This window comes from Eucyclogobius newberryi, unplaced genomic scaffold (assembly GCF_026437365.1).
Source record: "Eucyclogobius newberryi isolate DKJ021-1_F unplaced genomic scaffold, fEucNew1.0.hap1 SCAF_5, whole genome shotgun sequence".
In the NCBI taxonomy this organism is placed as follows: domain Eukaryota; kingdom Metazoa; phylum Chordata; class Actinopteri; order Gobiiformes; family Gobiidae; genus Eucyclogobius; species Eucyclogobius newberryi.
This window is the reverse complement of record NW_027316167.1, coordinates 8,133,468-8,154,207: the sequence shown is the minus strand read 5'-3', so window position 1 is coordinate 8,154,207 and position 20,740 is coordinate 8,133,468. Positions and strand designations below refer to the sequence as shown.

The 20,740-nt window shown below is 46.6% G+C and overlaps 1 protein-coding gene across 1 annotated transcript in view; it reads right to left on the bottom strand.

Moving 5' to 3' along the window:
• The window catches only part of znf536 (zinc finger protein 536), a 219,708-nt gene that overhangs the window by 48,445 nt on the left and 150,523 nt on the right, over nt 1–20,740 (bottom strand). The window contains exon 5 of the mRNA XM_072464924.1: nt 15,994–17,580. Coding sequence (XP_072321025.1) covers nt 15,994–17,580 — 1,587 coding nt within the window. The remainder of the gene's footprint in view (nt 1–15,993; nt 17,581–20,740) is intronic.

Genomic DNA, 20,740 nt, shown 5'->3' with positions numbered 1-20,740 from the left:
TGTGCTTTTTTTGTGTTGTTTTTTATTAGTACCGCGGCATGCCTCCATTGATGTGGAATAACAGAGGGAATAAAAGTTGACATAGTTTTCTTGTCTTCTATTTTTTTTTTGTTTACACCCCTCCACCACCCAATTTCCTTCTACTTGCGATGCGCCCCCCCCCCTCGTTTTTCTGCGGCGTCTTGCCTTGTTGTTTTTTATATATCCGCGAGTTTCCTTGAAGTCGCGGCGGTATTGTCTCATTACCTGTCGACTAGCTGCGTAAGTGTAGTTATTATGCCGGTGCGTCTGTGCCTGGCGGTGCAGCTCTTTGCCTTTTCTCTCTCACCGTCTTCCCCGAGAGAATGCTAGCTTTTTTTTTGACGACTACAACTCCTCCGAGAACCAACCCACCACCACCACCATCACCCCCTTCTTTTTACATCTCCGGGGCGCCTGGGGAAGCGCGCGGGGGGGCGGGTTCTTAAGAGAGGCAACTCCAAACCGCAACAAAGTCTACAGGAGTCGCGCAAGAATGGAAACAAACAGCCAGCTAACGAGGCGGGAAGCCGAGATCATGTCAAATATATCGTCTTGGAAGGCCAATTTATAACCCGCCGTTTCGTGTTTTGGAGGTACGGCGGCGTCGAGCGCTGAGAATGCGCCGGGTGGTAAGGCTACGCCGGCTCGCATATATACATAAAAGCACTTGATTTGGTTGTTCGGGAGTGATCCAGAGCGGAAAAGCAAACCTCGCGCTCCATCCTACCTCGCTCCTGTTTCCCATCCTCTCAAATAATGAATAGAATAATTGTCGTGCAACTTCTTTTTTTTTCTTTTTCTCGTTGCTATCATCCAAGCGTTCGTCTCGGCTTTCTTGCGGAGGGCAACTCGATACCGGCCCTCATTCACTCGTACTGTATTTTCCAGGAAACGTCATAAAGGCCAATATGATCAGAGATATTAGTGGAGACAGTTGAGGGAGCGGGGAATCACATGGGAGGAGGAATCTGATTTTTTTTTTCTTCTTCTTCTTTTCAAACGTGCCTTTCAGCAGGTGCTATCTGGGGAATTAACAAGTAGGGGAAATATTTTTAGAGTTGTACCGGAGAAGACGAGCGCGAGAGTGAAGCAACAGGTTTCTTCTTTAAAGGCTTGACAGAAGCTATTACACTTAATTGCCCTTTGAAAACGACACTATTTGCACTTTTGGGTGACAAGGCGATAATTCACCTCCGCGCAAGTTAAACTGGTAGAATTGTAACGCAAACGCGAAATAGCACCTTTGCGTTGCCACCCGTCAAGTTGTCAGGTCGGCGAGGCAGCGGCAAGGCAGAGGGAGGATGTTCAGACGCTGATGTGTAATGTGTGTTCTTTAACTAATAATAAAGGGCCGACTGGAGGTGTTCCGTTCACACGTGGCGGAGAATTCATGCTATATTATAGTGTATGTTTCAAAGAGTGTCAAGGATATATCGAAACGCCCACTCACTTTTTTTCTGCATTTAGGAGACTCGCAATTGATGAAAATGTGCTACAAATGAATTTTACAAAAGCCTTAAATAATATGAAAAAATGGAACGTGTGTATTTTGTGATTAGATTTTTTTCTTAAATATTTCAAGTGAATTTGAGTCTAAATTTGAACAGATTCACCATTACATTTAATTTTTTTTGAATTGTGTTTTTTAGCCATAAATGAATGAAAGCCAGATATACATTTGATAATCAGTCAAATTCAAGTCAATCAGTCAAATTTATATATAGCTTTCATCATTTCACGGCTACATTAAAGATTCCTTTTAATCTTAATTTTAAGTGTTCTGGCCTTAGACTCAACCACATTACGAAAATGTACTACAAATTAATTAAAAAATACGCCTGTGTGTATTTTGGGTTGAGATTTTCCCCCTGAATATTTCAAGTACATTTGAGACTGAATTTGAACAGATAAAAAAAAAGAAAAAAGAAAATCACACAATCACCATTACATTTTGAATTTTTTGAATTATGTTCTTTTTAGCCATGTATTGATCAAAGCCATATATACATTTGACACATTTCAGTCAAATTTATATATGACTTTCATCAATTCACGGCTACATTTAAGTACATTTTAAGTGTTCTGCCTTTAGACACCACAACATTACACACTGGTGAGAGTGGAACCACCAACTTTTAGCTTACAATAGGCAACGTTTCTACCATTTCTTACTGACCATCCGTCCAAAATAAACTATTCAAAAAAAGCCATCCACATTCAACATTAGCTCGTCACCCATTTAGAAAGTATCTCATCACGGTTCACTCTTCGGTACGAGACAGACGGCCTGAGACGGCTTAATCGCCGATGGAGCCCGGCCTGCAGCTACAGTAAGAGAAGAAAAGAGCCACGGACAAAGCCGGGGAGGCTCCAGACTGTGGGAAAAGCGAAGGACTTGCACCGGGGAGGCCCTTCTTTTTCCTCTGTGACAACTCTGCGTCCACGTCAGATAGTGGTCAAACTCTGGCCCAACTTTAATCGGTTTAAACTGTTTACAAGAACCTGCAATTAGATTCATGATGAAAAAATCATTTAAGCGATCCGTCTGGTGCTCTGACACAGCACAGAGCGTGGGCATTCTCGGACAAACAAATTAAGTCAATGCAAGTCTGCTTTTGGAGAGCGTGCCACATGAAATATGATGGAGGAATTGTAGAAATGTTTTAGGTCTGATGATTGTATCTATGTATTGTATTATTCCTCATAGAGACAGAGATAACAGAATCTTCAGCAGAATATTTGTGGATATCTAATCCTAAATCTGTTTTATTGAAGTTATTATTGTTTTTTTTAACAATCTTCAGTAAGCTCTACTCAAATACTGCATACAATTATATTCATACATTGATTTTTGAAGTTTTGCGATCAAAATAAAGATATTTAAACCTGGCGCTATAGATTTTTCAGATTTATGTGTCCAAAACATGAGACAATTTGGTATTTTTTTCACACACGAAACACCCTTTATGTATAATTGATGAATATTTGTGTAAGTCAACTACAGAAGTTAAAAATCTCTACATTTCCATTGTGTCTCGTGCAACGTGTTCAGAATTGGCAGCCACATCGCAGTAAACATGCCCCAGGGCCGCCGCCAAGAACGAACACATTTCGAGTACACGACTTTTTTTTCAAATACAAGTTTCAAAAGCAAATTCTCCACAATTGGTGGGTCGTCAACACTCAAACTAACCCTTTTTTCGATACGGCCTAACCCGGTAGTAACAGCTCTATTTCCGTCTGCGCCGTAAACATAAGCATCCCTCGCCTCCGTAAGATCCTCGGGTGTCACCTTTGTGCTCCGACTTTCTACTTTAAGTGCACAGAATAATTACCGGCGCGCAGGTAAGCTATCCGTCTCGCTCATTAGTAACCACGGGGCTGTCTGGGAGCAATAAGGAGGATGCAGCCCTTTCCACTTGTCAAAGCAGTTTGCATGTTTAGATGTGCGTGCGCGCGCCGATGTTTGCAGGAGACAAACAGCAACCAAATTCATGGTAATTAACCACCTGATGAGGACACCATTATTGGCAATTACCGGGTTTTGCATTACCACAAGTTTTTTAAAATGCGTGCCTGCAGGTGCGTGCTCTTAAAGGCGGACAGGGTAATGCCGTGTTCTCCCCGAGTGCGCTGGTTTTAATGGTCAGCGTCTCCGTTAAGGTTCACGTGCGTTGTAATAACTGACGAGGGAACGGCGGAAACAAAGAGGAGGAAATAAGAGAAGGGGGGACACGGCCAATTTGCTTTGTATTGTTCAGAGCCACGTGTGGAACGAGCTGTGAAGTCAGTAATGTTAACTGAAAAGTACAGGCTCGACATTGTAGGTTGTTGTAGTTTGATGGTTTAGTCTTAGAAGGAGCTTGATGAGACTCGCAATTGTTCAAAATGTACTACAAACTAATAAAAAAATAAGCCATAAACAATATGAAAAAATATTAACATGTGTATTTTGGGTTGATATTTTCCCCCTAAATATTTCAAGTAAATTTGAGACCAAATTTGAACAGTTTTTTTTCTCCACGTTTTTTGCACAATCCATCCATCCATCCATCTTCTGCCGCTTTATCCGGGGCCGGGTCGCGGGGGCAGCAGTCTGAGAAGGGACTCCCAGACTTCCCTCTCCCCAGACACTTCCTCTAACTCCTCCGGGGGGATCCCGAGGCGTTCCCAGGCCAGCCAAGAGACATAGTCTCTCCAGCGTGTCCTGGGTCTTCCCCGGGGCCTCTTCCCGGTGGGACATGCCTGAAACACCTCCCGAGGGAGGCGCCCAGGAGGCATCCGGAACAGATGCCCGAGCCACCTCAGCTGGCTCCTCTCGACGTGGAGGAGCAGCGGCTCTACTCCGAGCTCCCCCCGTGTGGCCGAGCTCCTCACCTTATCTCTAAGGGAGCGCCCAGCCACACGGCGGAGGAAACTCATTTCGACCGCTTGTATCCGCGATCTTGTTCTTTCGGTCACTACCCAAAGCTCATGACCATAGGTGAGGGTAGGAACGTAGACCGACCGGTAAATAGAGAGCTTTGCCTTTCGGCTCAGCTCCCTCTTTACCACAACGGTCCGATGCAGCGACTGCATCACTGCAGCCGCTGCACCGATCCGCCTGTCGATCTCACGCTCCATCCTTCCCTCACTCGTGAACAAGACCCCGAGATACTTGAACTCCTCCACTTGGGGCAAGGACACCCCACCCACCTGGAGAGGGCAAGCCACCTTTTTCCGGTCGAGAACCATGGCCTCGGATTTGGAGGTGCTGATTCTCATCCCAGCCGCTTCACACTCGGCTGCAAACCGTCCCAGTGCATGTTGCAGGTCCGGGTTTGATGGAGCCATCAGGACAACATCGTCTGCAAACAGCAGAGATGAGATCCTGTGGTCCCCAAACCGGACCCCCTCCGACCCCTGACTGCGCCTAGAAATTCTGTCCATAAAAATTATGAACAGAACCGGTGACACAGGGCAGCCCTGGCGGAGTCCAACATGCACTGGGAACAGGTCTGACTTACTGCCGGCAATGCGAACACAGCTCCTGCTCCGGTCATACAGGGACCGGACAGCCCTGAGCAAAGGGCCCCGGACCCCGTACTCCCGGAGCACCCCCCAAAGGACACCCCGAGGGACACGGTCAAAAGCCTTCTCCAGATCCACAAAGCACATGTGGACTGGTTGGGCAAACTCCCATGAACCCTCGAGCACCCGATGGAGGGTATAGAGCTGGTCCAGTGTTCCACGACCGGGACGAAAACCACTCTGCTCCTCCTGAATCCGAGGTTCGACTATCGGTCGGATTCTCCTCTCCAGTACCTTGGAATAGACCTTACCCGGGAGGCTGAGGAGTGTGATCCCTCTGTAGTTGGAACACACCCTCCGGTCCCCCTTCTTGAACAGAGGGACCACCACCCCGGTCTGCCAGTCCAGAGGCACGGTCCCCGAACGCCACGCGATGTTGCAGAGACGTGTCAACCAAGACAGTCCTACAACATCCAGATACTTTAGGTACTCAGGGCGGATCTCATCCACCCCCGGAGCCCTGCCACCGAGGAGTTTGCGGACAACCTCAGTGACTTCAGCTTGGGTGATGGATGAGCCAGCCTCCGAGTCCCCGGTCTCTACTTCCTCTTCAGAAGACGTGACTGAGGGATTAAGGAGATCCTCAAAGTATTCCTTCCACCGTCCGACGACATCCCCAGTCGAGGTCAGCAGGCCTCCACCCGCACCGTAAACGGTGTTTGTGAGACACTGCTTCCCCTTCCTGAGGCGCCGGACGGTTTGCCAGAATTTCTTTGGTGCCGACCGATAGTCCTCCTCCATGGCCTCCCCGAACTCCTCCCAGGCCCGGGTTTTTGCCTCTGCGACAGCACGAGCCGCGGCTCGCTTGGCCTGCCGATACCCGTCGATGACCTCCGGAGACCTACAAGCCAGAGTGGCCTGATAGGCCTCCTTCTTTAGTCTGACGGCATCCCTTACTTCCGGTGTCCACCACCGGGTTCGGGGGTTGCCGCCACGACAGGCACCGGAGACCTTGCGACCACAGCTCCGAGCAGCCGCATCAACAATGGAGGCGGAGAACATGGTCCACTCGGACTCAATGTCCCCAGCCTCCCCCGGGACATGGGAGAAGCTCTCCCGGAGGTGCGAGTTGAATACCCTACTGACAGAGGGCTCCACTAGACGTTCCCAACAGACCCTCACAATGCGCTTGGGTCTGCCAAGTCTGTCCGGCTTCCTCCTCCGCCAGCGGATCCAACTCACCACCAGGTGGTGATCGGTTGACAACTCTGCCCCTCTCTTCACCCGAGTGTCCAAGACACGCGGCCGGAGGTCTGATGACACGACAACTAAGTCGATCATTGACCTCCGGCCTAGGGTGTCCTGGTGCCACGTGCACTGATGGACACCCTTGTGCTTGAACATGGTGTTCGTTATGGACAATCCGTGGCTAGCACAGAAGTCCAATAACTGAACACCGCTCGGGTTCAGATCGGGGAAGCCGTTCTTCCCGATCACCCCTCTCCAGGTGTCACTGTCATTGCCCACGTGGGCGTTGAAGTCCCCCAGTAGAACAACGGAGTCCCCGGTCGGTGCACTGTCCAGTACCCCTCCCAAGGACTCCAAGAAGGCCGGGTACTCTGCACTGCTGTTCGGCCCGTAGGCCGCCACAACAGTGAGAGACCTGTCCCCCACCCGAAGGCGGAGGGACGCGACCCTCTCGTTCACCGGGGTAAACTCCAACACGTGGCGGCTGAGCTGAGGGGCTATCAGCAAGCCCACACCAGCCCGCCGCCTCTCCCCGCGGGCAACACCAGAGAAGTGGAGCGTCCAGCCCCTCTCGAGGAGATGGGTTCCAGAGCCCAAACTGTGCGTGGAGGTGAGGCCGACTATATCTAGTCGGTATCGCTCAACCTCCCGCACAAGCTCAGGCTCTTTCCCCCCCAGCGAGGTGACATTCCATGTCCCCAGAGTTAGTCTCTGTGTCTGGAGATCTGGTCGCCGAGGCCCCTGCCGTCGACTGCCGCCCAGATCTCTCTGCACCGGCCCCTTATGGATCCTCCTGCGGGTGGTGGGCCCACGGGAGGGCGGCCCCACGTCGCTCTTTCGGGCTGTGCCCGGCCGGGCCCCGTGGGGTAAGACCCGGCCACCAGGCGCTCGCCATGGAGCACCCATCCCAGGCCTGGCTCCAGGATGGGGCCCCGGTGACGCCGATCCGGGCGACGTGAACTGCCTTGATTGTGTCGTCGTCATAAGAGGCTTCTGAACCGATCTTTGTCTGACCCGTCACCTAGGACCTGTTTGCCTTGGGAGACCCTACCAGGGGCATGAAGCCCCCGACAACATAGCTCCCGGGATCATTCGGGCACTCAAACCCCTCCACCACGTTAAGGTGTTGGTTCAATCACTGTAAAAAACATTTAAAAAAGAATTGTGATTGTTGATTTTGTCTTTGAAGAGGATTTTTTTCCGATCCGAGATTGCTTGTTTTTCATCCACGACTCGCCGTCTTCTTCTGAAAAACAAGCCCCATCCTGTGATTGGACTGTGAACCGGGATGAGGGGGGCCGTTTTACTCTCACACACCTGAGTTCGACCTCATACGGAGCTGTTTTCTTGTCTTTAGTATTAAGTCAGAGCAAAAATCTGTACAAATCAGCAAACAAGACACGTCACAGCAACTTCACGTGACAATTATGAAGAAATTATCTCTAAATGTGACTTTATATCCAACTAGTCACAATTTAAGTAGAGCGAACATCGTCTATTTTCGCGCCTATTTAAGTCAAGGGTAGAACCAGAGCATGAACCAGACACAGGAAGAACAAGCTCAACAAAACTCAACAAAAATATAACCGAGGGCGGGGATTTTAAGCTGCAGTATAACGATCTTGAGGCTTTGCTACCTGCGTGTCTCCATGGGAACGCTGTTGAAATGGCTGGAATGTTCCACAGTATAGCATTAGTTATACTGCGCCTTCAACACCATCCAGCCGCTGCTCCTGAGGGACAAGCTGGAGACGGCTGGTGTGGAGTATGACCTGGCAGAGTGGATCCTGGACTATCTCACAGACCGACCCCAGTTTGTGAGAGCCCGGAACTGTGTGTCTGACACTCGGACCTGCAGTGTGGGGGCGCCCCAGGGCACTGTCCTCGCGCCCTTTCTCTTCACCCTTTACACTGCAGACTTCAGACATGACACGGACAGCTGTGTCCTGCAGAAGTTCTCTGACGACTCTGCCATCATCGGACTCATCACGGACGACGATGACGCGGAGTACAGAGGACTGGCGCAGGACTTTGTGGACTGGTGTCAGCGGAACCACCTCCTCATCAACGCGGGGAAGACCAAGGAGATGGTGGTGGATTTCCGCAGACGCCACCCCACTGCCCCCTCACCAGTGAACATCCAGGGACGGGACATTGAGAGAGTGGACTCATACAAGTACCTGGGTGTTCATCTGAACCACAAACTGGACTGGACTCATAACACAGACGCACTGTACAGGAAGAGCCAGAGTCGGCTCTACCTCCTGAGGAGACTCAGGTCTTTTGGAGTGACAGGGCCACTCCTGAAGACCTTCTACGACTCTGTGGTGGCATCAGCTCCTGTACGGTGGCCTGCTGGAGCAGCAGCATCACAGAGAGGGAGAGGAAGAGGCTGGACAGAGTCATTAAGAAGTCCAGCTCCGTCCTGGGCTGTGCTCTGGACTCGGTGCAGGAGGTGGGGGACAGGAGGGTCCTGGCTAGATTCACATCTATGCTGGACCATGAGTGTCGCCCCCTGCAGGACACTCTGTCCGCTCTGGAGAGCAGCTTCAGTGAGAGACTGATCCACCCTCGATGTGTGAAGGAAAGGTTTCGCAGGTCTTTCCTTCCTGCTGCTGTCAGACTTTATAACAAAAACTGTTAGTACTGAACACTCGCAATACTGACCTAACCTAATACTGATGTGCAATTCTGTCATATGTGCAATTGCTGTTGGAATTCATGTGCAATTCATGTGCAATTACTGTGAAATTCATGTGCAATTCATGTGCTGTCGTGACACATATTCATGTGCAATTACTGTCGTGATCACATGCAATGGTATTTATGTATTTATTTATTTATTTGTCTATGGGAGTTTTTTATTTATTTATAGGAGATCTTCTACTGAAAGTGTTTTTCAGACTTCCTATAAGTGATCTGTTCTTCTGTATCTACCTCTGTATCTACCTGCGTTGCACCAATGAAATTTCCCCATGTGGGACAATAAAGGAATATCTTATCTTATCTTATCTTAGTTATTGAACTTGTGCAGCATGTTGGGGCGCTGTATCTGTTTATACATGTGTTATATGTAATTTTTGACCTTTTAAACCAAAAAATGTACGGCCAAAAATATAAAGATTGTGTAGGTTTTGGGGGGTGGGCTTCTCGTAAAAAAGTTCCGTGGATTTGGCCGTCCTGTGCACGTAAATCAGAAATTACAATTCCACCATGCAAGCGAGGGGAGAAAAAAAGAGAAAAAGCAAAACGATTTGGATCTGTTTTAAAGTGCAGCTTAACATGCTGTCTAATCAGCGCAAGAGTTTTCTTGTGATCCGCCAATTTCGGCTTACGCGCGTGTCAACGTAATGTCTCCATTTGCGCTTGTTGTTTGTTTGTATGCGCGCGTGTGAGTGAACGCTCGTTGTTAAGGCCACCTTTCTTCCACTTAAAGCAGCGAAAGTGGAAATAACGCCAACTGTGATCCGCTACATCTGCGCTTCACAGCCAGCCCACCAATCCCGCCATATGTCTTTAATTACCGCCAGTGCTTTACGGAACCTGTTTCACACACACACACACACACACACACACATACTGTACATCTACCATATTACAACAGGCTGGGGGCCCCCCTTCCCCTCGCCAAACACACACGCCTTTTACAAAGACCGGGAGATTTCCGAGCATGATGTTCTGATTCGACCTCTGCACTTTGGGTTCATGTGCCTCGCAGCGTAAGGCAGGCAGCGGCCCGCTCTTTCCTGACGGGGGTAATTGGCCACTGGTGACACGACCGGTGCTGCAATTAAGATGAAAAGGCCCAACTTTAACCCGAGCGCTCGCTACACTGCGGGGGTCGGAGGGGGGCGCGGGACCCAAATATCCAGGGCGTCGCCGTAAACGCTGCGCGAGCGGGAGGTGTTTTATTTAACCCGTCGTCTATTTCTACAATACATTATGTTAGTTTTATAGTTTGGGGCGTTGTGTAGTTCAAGCGCTCCTCATCGCTCACACTCTGTTGCCGTCGCAGCTGCCCCGGGGCAAGGTGATGAGGATGTGGCAGCCAGTCGGTGTCGTGGGTGGTTAGCCGAACGCAGTGTCGTGAGTTCGAATCCCGACCCCGGCGATTTACTGCATGTCTTTTCCTCTCTTTCATCCTTTAGTTTATTATTATTTAGTTAATCACTGGTAAGTCACAGTCATAGCTGCCCTGGGGCGAGGTCATGGAGACGTGGGGGTCAGTCCGTGCATTGGTTTGTGGTAAACAATGTAAAGAATATTTATTACAACAATTTTCGAAAGCTACAACATTATACAGGCAGTTTAACGTTTTTGTTTATTAATCAGTCACTCTTTACCGTATTAGTATTCAGTTTGATGGAAATGTGCCTTTGGACTATGTCGTCACAAACACACTATAAAAAAATGTGATATAGGTGGGAAGGGTCATGTGTTTGCTCAAGGACACAATGTAAATTTGAATCGGTGGTAGCAAGTGACAGGTAACTGTAAAGTCCTGTACAGATCTGGGTTGTGATTCATGTATTTATTTCATTTTTACTAACCTGTCAGTAATGAAAGGACGCCTATAAATCTAGAAAATAATTAGATCAATAGTGCATCAATATTTGGACGGTTTATTGGGAAATGCTAATATAATTTGAATAATGTGTGCCCGCTCTCTTCGAATGAATTATTCCATACTTGAAACAGATGGATCAGTTTGAGTATCGCAAATGAAAGGGCAACAACTAATTACATTCTATTAGCCCAAAAAATATATCAGACTATTTATGACTTTATACATATGTTTATTTTTGTATTTTTTGCAGACAAACTAATCTTACACTCTTCATATTACACTTGCAAACTTCAGAAACTGCACATCCAATTAATCCCATTTGACGGTCCAAAAAACACGTATTTCAAATTTGATTAATTAAGTGGCTACATCCCCCTTCCTGGCTGAAAATAGTCCCGCTGAGGTCATGCGGAGCCACCGATCCAAACGCGGTTACCTCACTGGACAAACAGGAGGAATTGAATTTTATGTTATGTTTGGATTCCACTTAACAGCTCAATTTCTGCCATTAAAATTTAGAACAAGACATGCTGGCACCACCGCTTCTACTTTGGGTCTACCTGATGCTATCTAGTGACACTTCTGCACCTCTCTGTTTATCCTCTCAATTTCACCAAAATAGACGCAGTTTAGGCGGCAAACAATAGCAGTCGGAGGACGTGAGGGTGCTTGTGAACTGTAAGTAACGCGTGGAATTGACGTTAGGGTAGGCCGCGTTTTGCCGTTTGTTTTTTTCTCCCACCGCGAGATCCACTCCGAGTTAGTTAGCGCACTTCTCAGACGGCGAGAGGTGCTTGGCCCGCGAACCGCGCCGCTTTCTGCTTCGCAAAAGTGCTCCTCCAAGTCCTACACTTTCATCAACGCTCTCTCTTCCCCACCTGTCAATCTCCTTCTTTTGTTGAAGTTAAGTCGAGTAAGGCTACGGCTGTGGACGGGAGAAAGGGGGAAGGTGAGCGGACGAAAACGCACAAAATTTGTCGGAAGTGGTTCGGTCGAATTTGGAATTGAAGGTCTTACGATATAACTTTGCAAGATTCCATGGAAAAAGAATTAAAACCATTCATACCAGAGTTTAAACTGTCTTGCTTGATGCCTATTGGTCAAAAAAAAAGACTCTACCACGTGAGCGACTGTCATCCAAACACGTTTATAAGCGCCGTTTCGAGTACTTTTTACTTAAAAGTCTGATTACTGACCGTCTTCGACACGACATTTTCGCCTCTCGAACACTTCTGACACACTGTGGCTGTGAAACTCGGGGGCGGGGGGTGAGCGGCGAGGTAATCCGAGCGAGAGGACGTGCGGAGCGCTGTTCTGGAGCGGCCGCGGCGTGTACGCTGCCGCTTGAATAATGTAATACTTCATGTTTGATAATGCACGGCTATAGATAGGTCTGAGGGCGCAGCCAAGTATCGATCGCGTTAAGCACATCGGCGCTACTGCAAATAGTGCGGCTTCGTATCAATCTTTACGCGCAGCCGCCCGCCCGTACACGCCGCGCTCAGATACCAGATCCGGGTCTGATTACGCCGCACACCTCCAGGCCACCGTAGCTGCTAATGACATTATTGATACATCGCCAATTTGGAAAGGTGTGGCTTCAGATGTGTTGGATGCAGCGCGTGCGGTTTTATTCTTGCATTATATCCATATTCCATTACCGCACAGAATGTAGCGACAGGAAACAGGAAATACAGCGTTGAGCATGGATTTAAGGGGTTTAAACATCAGACGCCGTTCCAGACAGTCTCACGGAAACTGGTGTAAAAAGCCGCTTATGGACTGTAAACCTGAAGTAGAAAAGGTGGGAAAACTGATCATTACTTTTACATTTAAATAGCCTTTTGTCATCAACATTAGACTGATACTGTCCTTAAGAATATGTGTAGTTTTGAGTATTTACAGTATTATGCAATATTTATACGATTGCAATAACTAAAATGACTTATTTTTTCTGGTCATCCGTAACATTGATAATGCTAAAACAGAAATTTAGATTCTAGCATATTTTTACTTTAAATTGTTTAAAAAAATTAAGAGAACTCATCATTTTTACCCATGAAAAATAAGTTTTCTCATTGTTTTTTTCCTGTATAAATAAATAAAATGAATGAATGAATCTGTTCCAGGACTTTTATTACCATTATTTTAAGACTTTTAGAATGCGTTTTTAGTTCTTCAATTTCCTATATTGTCTTTACATTTCTCATGTGGCTAATTGAATGATCTCTTTAGTTTCATTTGACAGGAACAGTACATGTTAATGCACATTTGTAACAGTTACAGTGTAAATATGCCTGATTATGGCGCACACGCTCGATTCCATCTGTTGACCCCTTGGCAGGTCAACTTCACATCAAATAGATATGTTAATGTATATGTGAATATCTGTTACGAGTCATAGTGCAGGTACATTCCCGCGCACCGTCCCCGCCCGGGCCTCCTCTGGGCATACTAATGAAGAGGCGGCAGCGACAGACATGCGGCGCGTGCCCTCCCACAGCCCGCGCACATTCACCGGAGAATTTCGATATTAATGATTTATGCCATATTTGCATACAAACCTAATGCAAACCCACTCCAGATAATCACATTTTGCCAGGTCTGAATTGAGTTTTATGGATGTCTGCGCGGCCCCCGCCGACTGACGCCGGGATGTGTGTTTGTTGGCTCTTCACATGGCGGCTGACCCCCAACACGAGGGGTTCAGAAGTGGACACGTAAAGAGGAGCCGGTAATAGTGCGTTTGATAAAGCGAAACGAGTAGGGTTATTTTCCCCCGACCGAGATTCGTAACGTGCTTTTTGGAAACGGCGGGATTTCAAGGAGTCGAGCAGAATCACAAAAGTAGTTGAAATGTGGCGACTATTTACACTCGAGCGTAATGTGACTAGTGCTATTTCCTTTTTTCGTCTATGTGAAATACTAATGTGCAAATTTACTATGGCTACGTCGCTTTCATTTCATCCATATAGAAATACATGATGTGACTGACAAAGAATAACTAATATTTTACGCAATAACACAATTCTGGACCATCGAAGAGGACAATTTATTAAAAATGTTTGTTCTGTTTACAATTAGGGCGTGGCCAACATTATTACTGCATTTCAAACACGAATCTACTTAAAACAATGAAAGGATGATTAGTTTGTAAAATGCTTAACTTGTGTTTTTAATTTCCTGTGCAATTACTGTCATACCCATAGGCAATAATGTCATATTCATGTGCATATAACTGATAAGAGTGTTTACTTTACCACTATTATTAGTATTATTTTGTCTTATGTTGGCTTATTTTTATTTTATCTTTTTATTTTTTCCCTCTATTCCTTATTAAGAAGAGGATTGTGAGAGGATTTGTCTTTAAGAGTTTTATTATAAGAGTTTTTCTATTAAGAGTGCTTTTTTAAACTTCCTACAAGTTATCTGTTCTTTTCTTCTGTATCTACTTGCGTCCCATTGTGTGGACAAATAAAGGCTTATCTTATCTTATCTGATCTAACTTTACGTCTGTGTTATATTATATCCTCCTTCCATATAGTTCAAGCACACACCAGGTACAGTAAAAATAGCTACGTACAATAACAGCGCGTAGCATATAGCAGCGCGTAGCATAAGCCCGTCAGATGAGGCACAAGTCGCGCTCATATACTTCACTTTGTGCCCTGGTGCGCTTTTATCCCTCCACGCCGCCGTTTACAGTGGCTATCTGCGGTGGCATCCCTCAGATTGGCACGATGAATATCCAGTGCCAGGGTGTAGGGAACATAATAACTTGTTGCGTTTTTCTAATTACAATGGAGCCTGCCTCCCACCGGGACAAAATAACAACATGTAAGAAAGGCTTTTGTTCCGCGGAGAATGCCTTATCTAAAAAGGTCAGCATTCCGAGTTGCGAGGGAACTGCCCACGTCACATTGCTTTGCTTTTCACCAGCTCATATAGACAATGAGTGGGACATGCGAGCACAAAGCCATCTCTCCTATTCATTCAGGAAAGAAAAAAAACACACAAAAAAAACCCTTTATCTTTAGATATTGTTGCCATACGGATAAAATGTTTAAGATATGCATGGAGATTAATGCCATGACAACGGTAATGTTTTGTCAAAGGGAAAGGTCAGACCAACTCATGTAGCCGAGAGGCTTCATTATCAAAACGAGTCACTATAATTAAAACTCAATGTGTCTTCCATTGTGCATAATTGAACGCATATATGTAAACAACTGTGATATAGACTGGGGGAATATATTTTTCCTTCATATACAGCCTTTATGTTTGACTTGTAGACTTGCTCTGCCAAAGTTGTCGTATATTTTGATTAGGCTTTAAAAAGTGCCTGTAATATTAATATTTAAAATCTGCAGTGTTATTACCATTATAGCATACAATGTAATTTACAACTAAAGGCTTCTGTCATTGGAAGGACTTTGTCTCGCCGTCAGCTACACATTTATGAGTTTAATAGCCTTATCTTTTCTCCTGCAGTTTCTCTTTTCGCAGTATTTCGAACTCAACTTGGACTCTGTATCTTTTTACTTTCCTGCTATAGAGACACTTTGCCAAGCGCAGCCCCTAAACTGTAAAAAGACCATTGTAAAACATTGAAAACAGAAAAAAAAATAGGACTTATTTCCCCAAGTCTCAAGGAGCGGCTGTAACCTTAGCGGCATCATGAAAGCTGACAGTTCATTTTTCACAGGGTCATAGATCGACGAGTCTTATAAAGTAATGGGCTTTTGGGAGCGGGCTTTATGAGAGCTAAGATAGTTAAGAGACATGTGGAGGAGATGGCAAGAGGAGCCGAGGTCCTGCTCCCGCTCACCCGAGGTTATTCCCCCTTGCACTGCGCGGGAGGGGGAGGCGCTGCACTCCCAGTAATATAAACGTGTAATAAAGATTAATCTGTTGCTAGTCGCCAGACAGATAGTTTCTAAACTTGCTTGAAATAAGACCAAATCACTTCAGAGCCAATCTCGGGAACCTTTAGTGAGAGTCTGTGGCGCCGCAGTGGGTGGCTTAGTGAAAAATGTATATGCGTTTGTTTTTGTGCGGTTGGAAAATTGCATTTGTGCCGTGTGAATATATCTGCGTGTCTGTTGTGGAGCTATTACGGTGCCAGTAGAGTTTAAACACATGCTTACCGGATGCATCTGGCCTCTTCATTCCCCCCGCGGACACCCCTCCCGTGCTGCCTCCCAGACCGTTGAATGTTGGGATGTTTTCGTTGCTGTAGGCTCGAAGGACCGACAGCATGTTCATCTGCTGCTCGAGGTGTCCAGAAGGAGGCCCACCGCCCGCCGACATGAGACCCAGGCCCGACTGCCACTGCTTGTCCAACGGGAGGCCTTGGTTCAGAGAGAGTGGGTTCATGCCCCCCAAAGTGCCGCCACTTCTTGGGTCATCGTGTTTGTTATGGTTCTGGAGATGATCCGACCTGGGACTTCTTTCTTCGTCCTCCTCATTTTGACCATTCTCATTCCTGTCACCGTCCTCTTCAGTCATGCCCCGGCCATCTTCCAGTTCATCATCGGACTGGTTCGGCAGCCGTCTCTTGGGGGTTTTTGCTCCCTCCTCATCGGACCTAGCATCTTCGGCTACTCCAGAAGAGCCCCTGTCACCCATCTCTTCTTCGCCAGTTGGAAAGCCTGGGTTGGGAAGGTCGCTTTCCTCAGCTGAAGGACCAAATCCCTGAAGGCCCTGGTTAGCCTTTGGGGATCCATCATACAAGCCACCAAAACGCCTGTAGAAATCACTCTGGAATGGGTTGTATGGCTGGTCCATGTGGTTGTTCCAACCTCCGGGGCCTTTCTCTCCATCATCGTCTTTGTCAAACATGTTCTTGCCAGTCATAGTGGGCGAAGCCTCTCTGCCTGATTCAGATCTCTGTAGGTGGCCCTTCCCCAGGTGGTTGGCTTGAAGATGCAAGGCCATGAGCTCCAGAGAGGGAGTGGAGAAGGAGCAGAAGAGGCAACCATGCCAGGCCACATTGTCATGGATAGTGAGGGTGGCACCAGGAATGGAACCAGAGGCAGACTCCGGCCGGACTGACACAGACAGGTCCAAGGGTTCATACTGGGAGCCAGGCTTGCCAGGCTGTGAGTTGGGCTTGCCATCAGCTTTCTCTTCTCTATCTTGCTCAATGGAGGCCCTCTTGGCTTTGGGCTCACCGTTATCATGGTAGCGTTGGGCTGGAAGCTGGATGGAGCTGTCCTTGTGGTCTTTCTTCATGGAGCTGAGGACGAAGTTGTCCATAAAGGCCTGGAGGGAACCCTGGAAATGGACTCCATTCCCGATCATGCTTTGGTAGGCCCGACTCAGGTCAGAGAAGCTTGCTGGGTTTTCAGATGAGATCAGAGGCGACGGTCCATCGGCAGGCTTCATATTTTCAGCGGAGGAGGGGTCAAAATGGCGGTCGATGCGGTCGCGGTCGTGTGGTGACATCAAGCTGCCGGAGCCCCATTGGTGTGGTAGCAGTGGTCCTCCCCTGAAGTCGATGTTTTGGGGCATGCCTTTGAAGACATTTCTCAGGACATCTGGACGAGCGAAGATGCCTCCACTGTTTTTTCCGTGGTCGTCTTTGTGGTCATTGGAAGCGTTGTGCCCAGTGGTCTGGCCTGAGCTAGTGGACCCGTTCTGGCGCTCGCGGTGGTGGCGCTCCAGGTGGTACTTGAGACTGGCAGACTGGGTGCCGGCATAGTCACAATGAGGGCACCGGTAGGGTTTCTCTCCTGAGAGGCCAAAAAAGAGAAACAGAAAGGGAAAAGAGTGAATCATTAACCTGATTATTAGATTGACTGGATATCAAAAGCTATTTATTGGAGCAGGGAATGTGGACCCTAGGGTCATGTAACCTCCCAGAACAAGAAAATGAGGTCAAATGAGAAGAGCCTGCAACAAAAAATTGTATTTCATTAACTAGTACTAAAAGTCTAAATTGCATTTCAATTTAATCTCTAGCATTCAACATGACCCTGGTTAAAGAAGGTCAGAAATCACAAACTTTATTTGTCCTCATTTAGCTCCGTTAGTCAGATACTCGGTGTTCCTGTTGTTATTCCAGTTCATGTACAAAACAAATAGTACCAATTATGGTCAGACATTTTTGTTCAGTTGCCTTTTGTGTCAATTGTACAAAACTTTCATTTCCAACTTGTTTATTTTACTTTTTGAAGAGCTTAAATACTTTTTGACGTATGCAACATGATGAAATAAACTACAAGTGAAAGTAATAATGTGCAACATTTAACTAACAGTCCCCTGTCTCGCTTATCAGCTGCGCTCTATTTCATATGTTTGTGTGTGTGCTGGTACGACGACTGTGGGGGGAGCAGCGTGGGATAGGCATCTGAATATGGGTCGATCCAGCTACATCCCGCCCGCCAAGTGAGCCATCACTCACATCAACACCATAAAAACATTTCACCATATGGCGCTTTCAGTCCACTACAAGAGATAATATTTTCATCTGACAACAAAACTGTCTCGATCTGATCTGGGTTTGCTCCGCTGAAGGCTAGAACGAGGCCTTGTGCGTGTGCGTGTGTGTGTGTACGTGTGTGTGTGTGTGTGTGTGTGTGTGTACGTGTGTGTGTGTGTGTGTGTGTGTGTGTGCGTGTGTGTGTGTGTGCAGCCTGGTTGTGCGTGTGGGCTACAGGCTAAACACACTGCTGCTCTGGCCTTGTCGGTGCCTGGGCGATGAGGGTGCAGTTTCTCGGACGTTGCCTATTTGCAGTTTGTCTTGAGGAACATAAATCAGCCGTAAGATTATCCCAACTACGGCCACACAGCAACGCACCACGAAGGAAATATGGATAACACACTCCCATGCAAAAAGCAAGTCTGTGAGTTTAACAGAAAAGTGCTGAGACATATGCGAAACACATGCTCTCAGTGGAGGAGCCTCACCATAAAGAACAATATGAATCACTCGCGCGCCCGCAGATCAAAGTGATTTATTTCATGGTAAAATAGGGGTGAATCTATTGTGTAACATTTACATATATTTATTTATGATGCAAATCCATATTCATGAATGTACTTGATAATAGTATAACACCAGCACGATTCTGCCAGAAGTGGATCTTCCATTGGAATGATACTTATGTTGAAATAGAACACATCCTGCTAGCAATTATAATAGGCTTGGAGTCTGAGCCAGATTTGGATTCATTAAACAATGAACAGAGAAGGGAAAATTCTAAGCCTTTTTTCCTTTAATATATACACATATAAAAAGTTCCCTGCCTGGAATTTCTGTTTGATTGTTAATAGTGGCTGTGTGAAAAGAAGAGATTAGTGGAAAGAGAAGAATAAAGCCTGTTTGTTATGCGCACTGTTTATGTGTGGGAATGCACATTGCTATATATAAAGTATATGAGCATAAAGTGTTTAGATTATACACATGGAAACCATTTTATAGGAGAAAAAAGGCATTGTTACGCAAGGCTGGTTTGAATGATTTAAGTCGGGCTGTGTAGTAAATCATGGATATAATTAGCAAATGGCATACTGCTCAAGTAATTTATCATTATTTAGAGGGCACCATTCCAGAAAAAGACTCTGCGATCTGCGGACCTACTGCGGAGTTCTCAAATAAAGGGCCACAAACACTAACTCAATACAATATTGATACGGCAGAGAGAAGAATAGGAGGCCATACAAAAGAGTGGGAAAGAAAAGGGAGGAAAAAGGTTATAGCAGGCTGGCGGCGCAGACTGATCACCCGCACTATAGATAGAAAGACAGTGATTTGATCTCGTTTCTCTTACACTAGTGGCTAAGAAGCATAGAGTATATTTAAAATAAACCGCACGAGATGAGCTTTTAACCCAATAAGTGCTTCTCCTGTGTGCTGCTGAACAGAGGCTGTGCACTGATTTAATAAGGAAACGTCCCTGATGCAAATGATCATTCTCAATTCCTCTAACTGGACAAAATGATATTCTAGGAGCCAAATTAGACAGAAATTAGACTGATCTGATTTTTCCCCCTCCTCTGTTTTTTTTTTTCTTCTTTCCCCTTATACAAGATTGTTAATGTTAGAGGGGGAAATAAAGATGAATGCATCATCTACATATTTGAAATGAGAATGAAAAGCAGAGAGGATTGTGGGCCTGACACCGCCTTTGATGTTTACGCAAAAATAAATGGGAAAGCCCTGGGAGGGTGATCAGTGGATTGCAGTTTTCCATTAAAATTTAAGCGTTTAAATATATTTTCGGGGAGCGGGAGCGGCGGGCCAGACGACGAGCGCGCCCTCCTCGCTCCCCTGCGCCGCTCACGTGCGCGTATGCGAATCTGCGCGCCATTCGGGCCCCGAGTGTGAACACATGTTGGTGCGCGCGAGGGTGGGCGTGCACGTGAGTGGGTGTGTGTACGTGCATGAGGTGTGTGTGTGTGTGTGTGTGTAAGTGTATGTGCGTGTCTTGGAGGGCCATTTGGACTGGCTAAGACATCTGCTCCATCATACGTCAGGGGCCTGGTGTGACATCTGGGGAATATACTGTATCCTGCCTTGCAACATTACACACAATTTACTGCTAAAGGTCATTATGTACCCGTTAATCCACTTTTAATTGATATCAGCGCAAACAGCACAACCTCCCAGCCACAAGACAGATCGCTGCCGCCACGAAACCAGGAAATTGCTATTTGGGAGTTAAAAATAGAAGGGTAAACTTTCTCTTGTTGCTGTCCTGTTCGTTACTTGGGGCTAGGGTTTGTTGTTCTGGCTTAGGTGAGGAATGGGGTAGGTGAGATGGAAATAGCATGAAAGAGAAATATGCATTTAATTAGCAGGTTTAAGACTGCAATTTACAGGGAAAACATATTCTCTAAAGTGGAGAAAACATTGACTTTGTGAGAGGAAATAAAGGTTCGCGTCCTGTT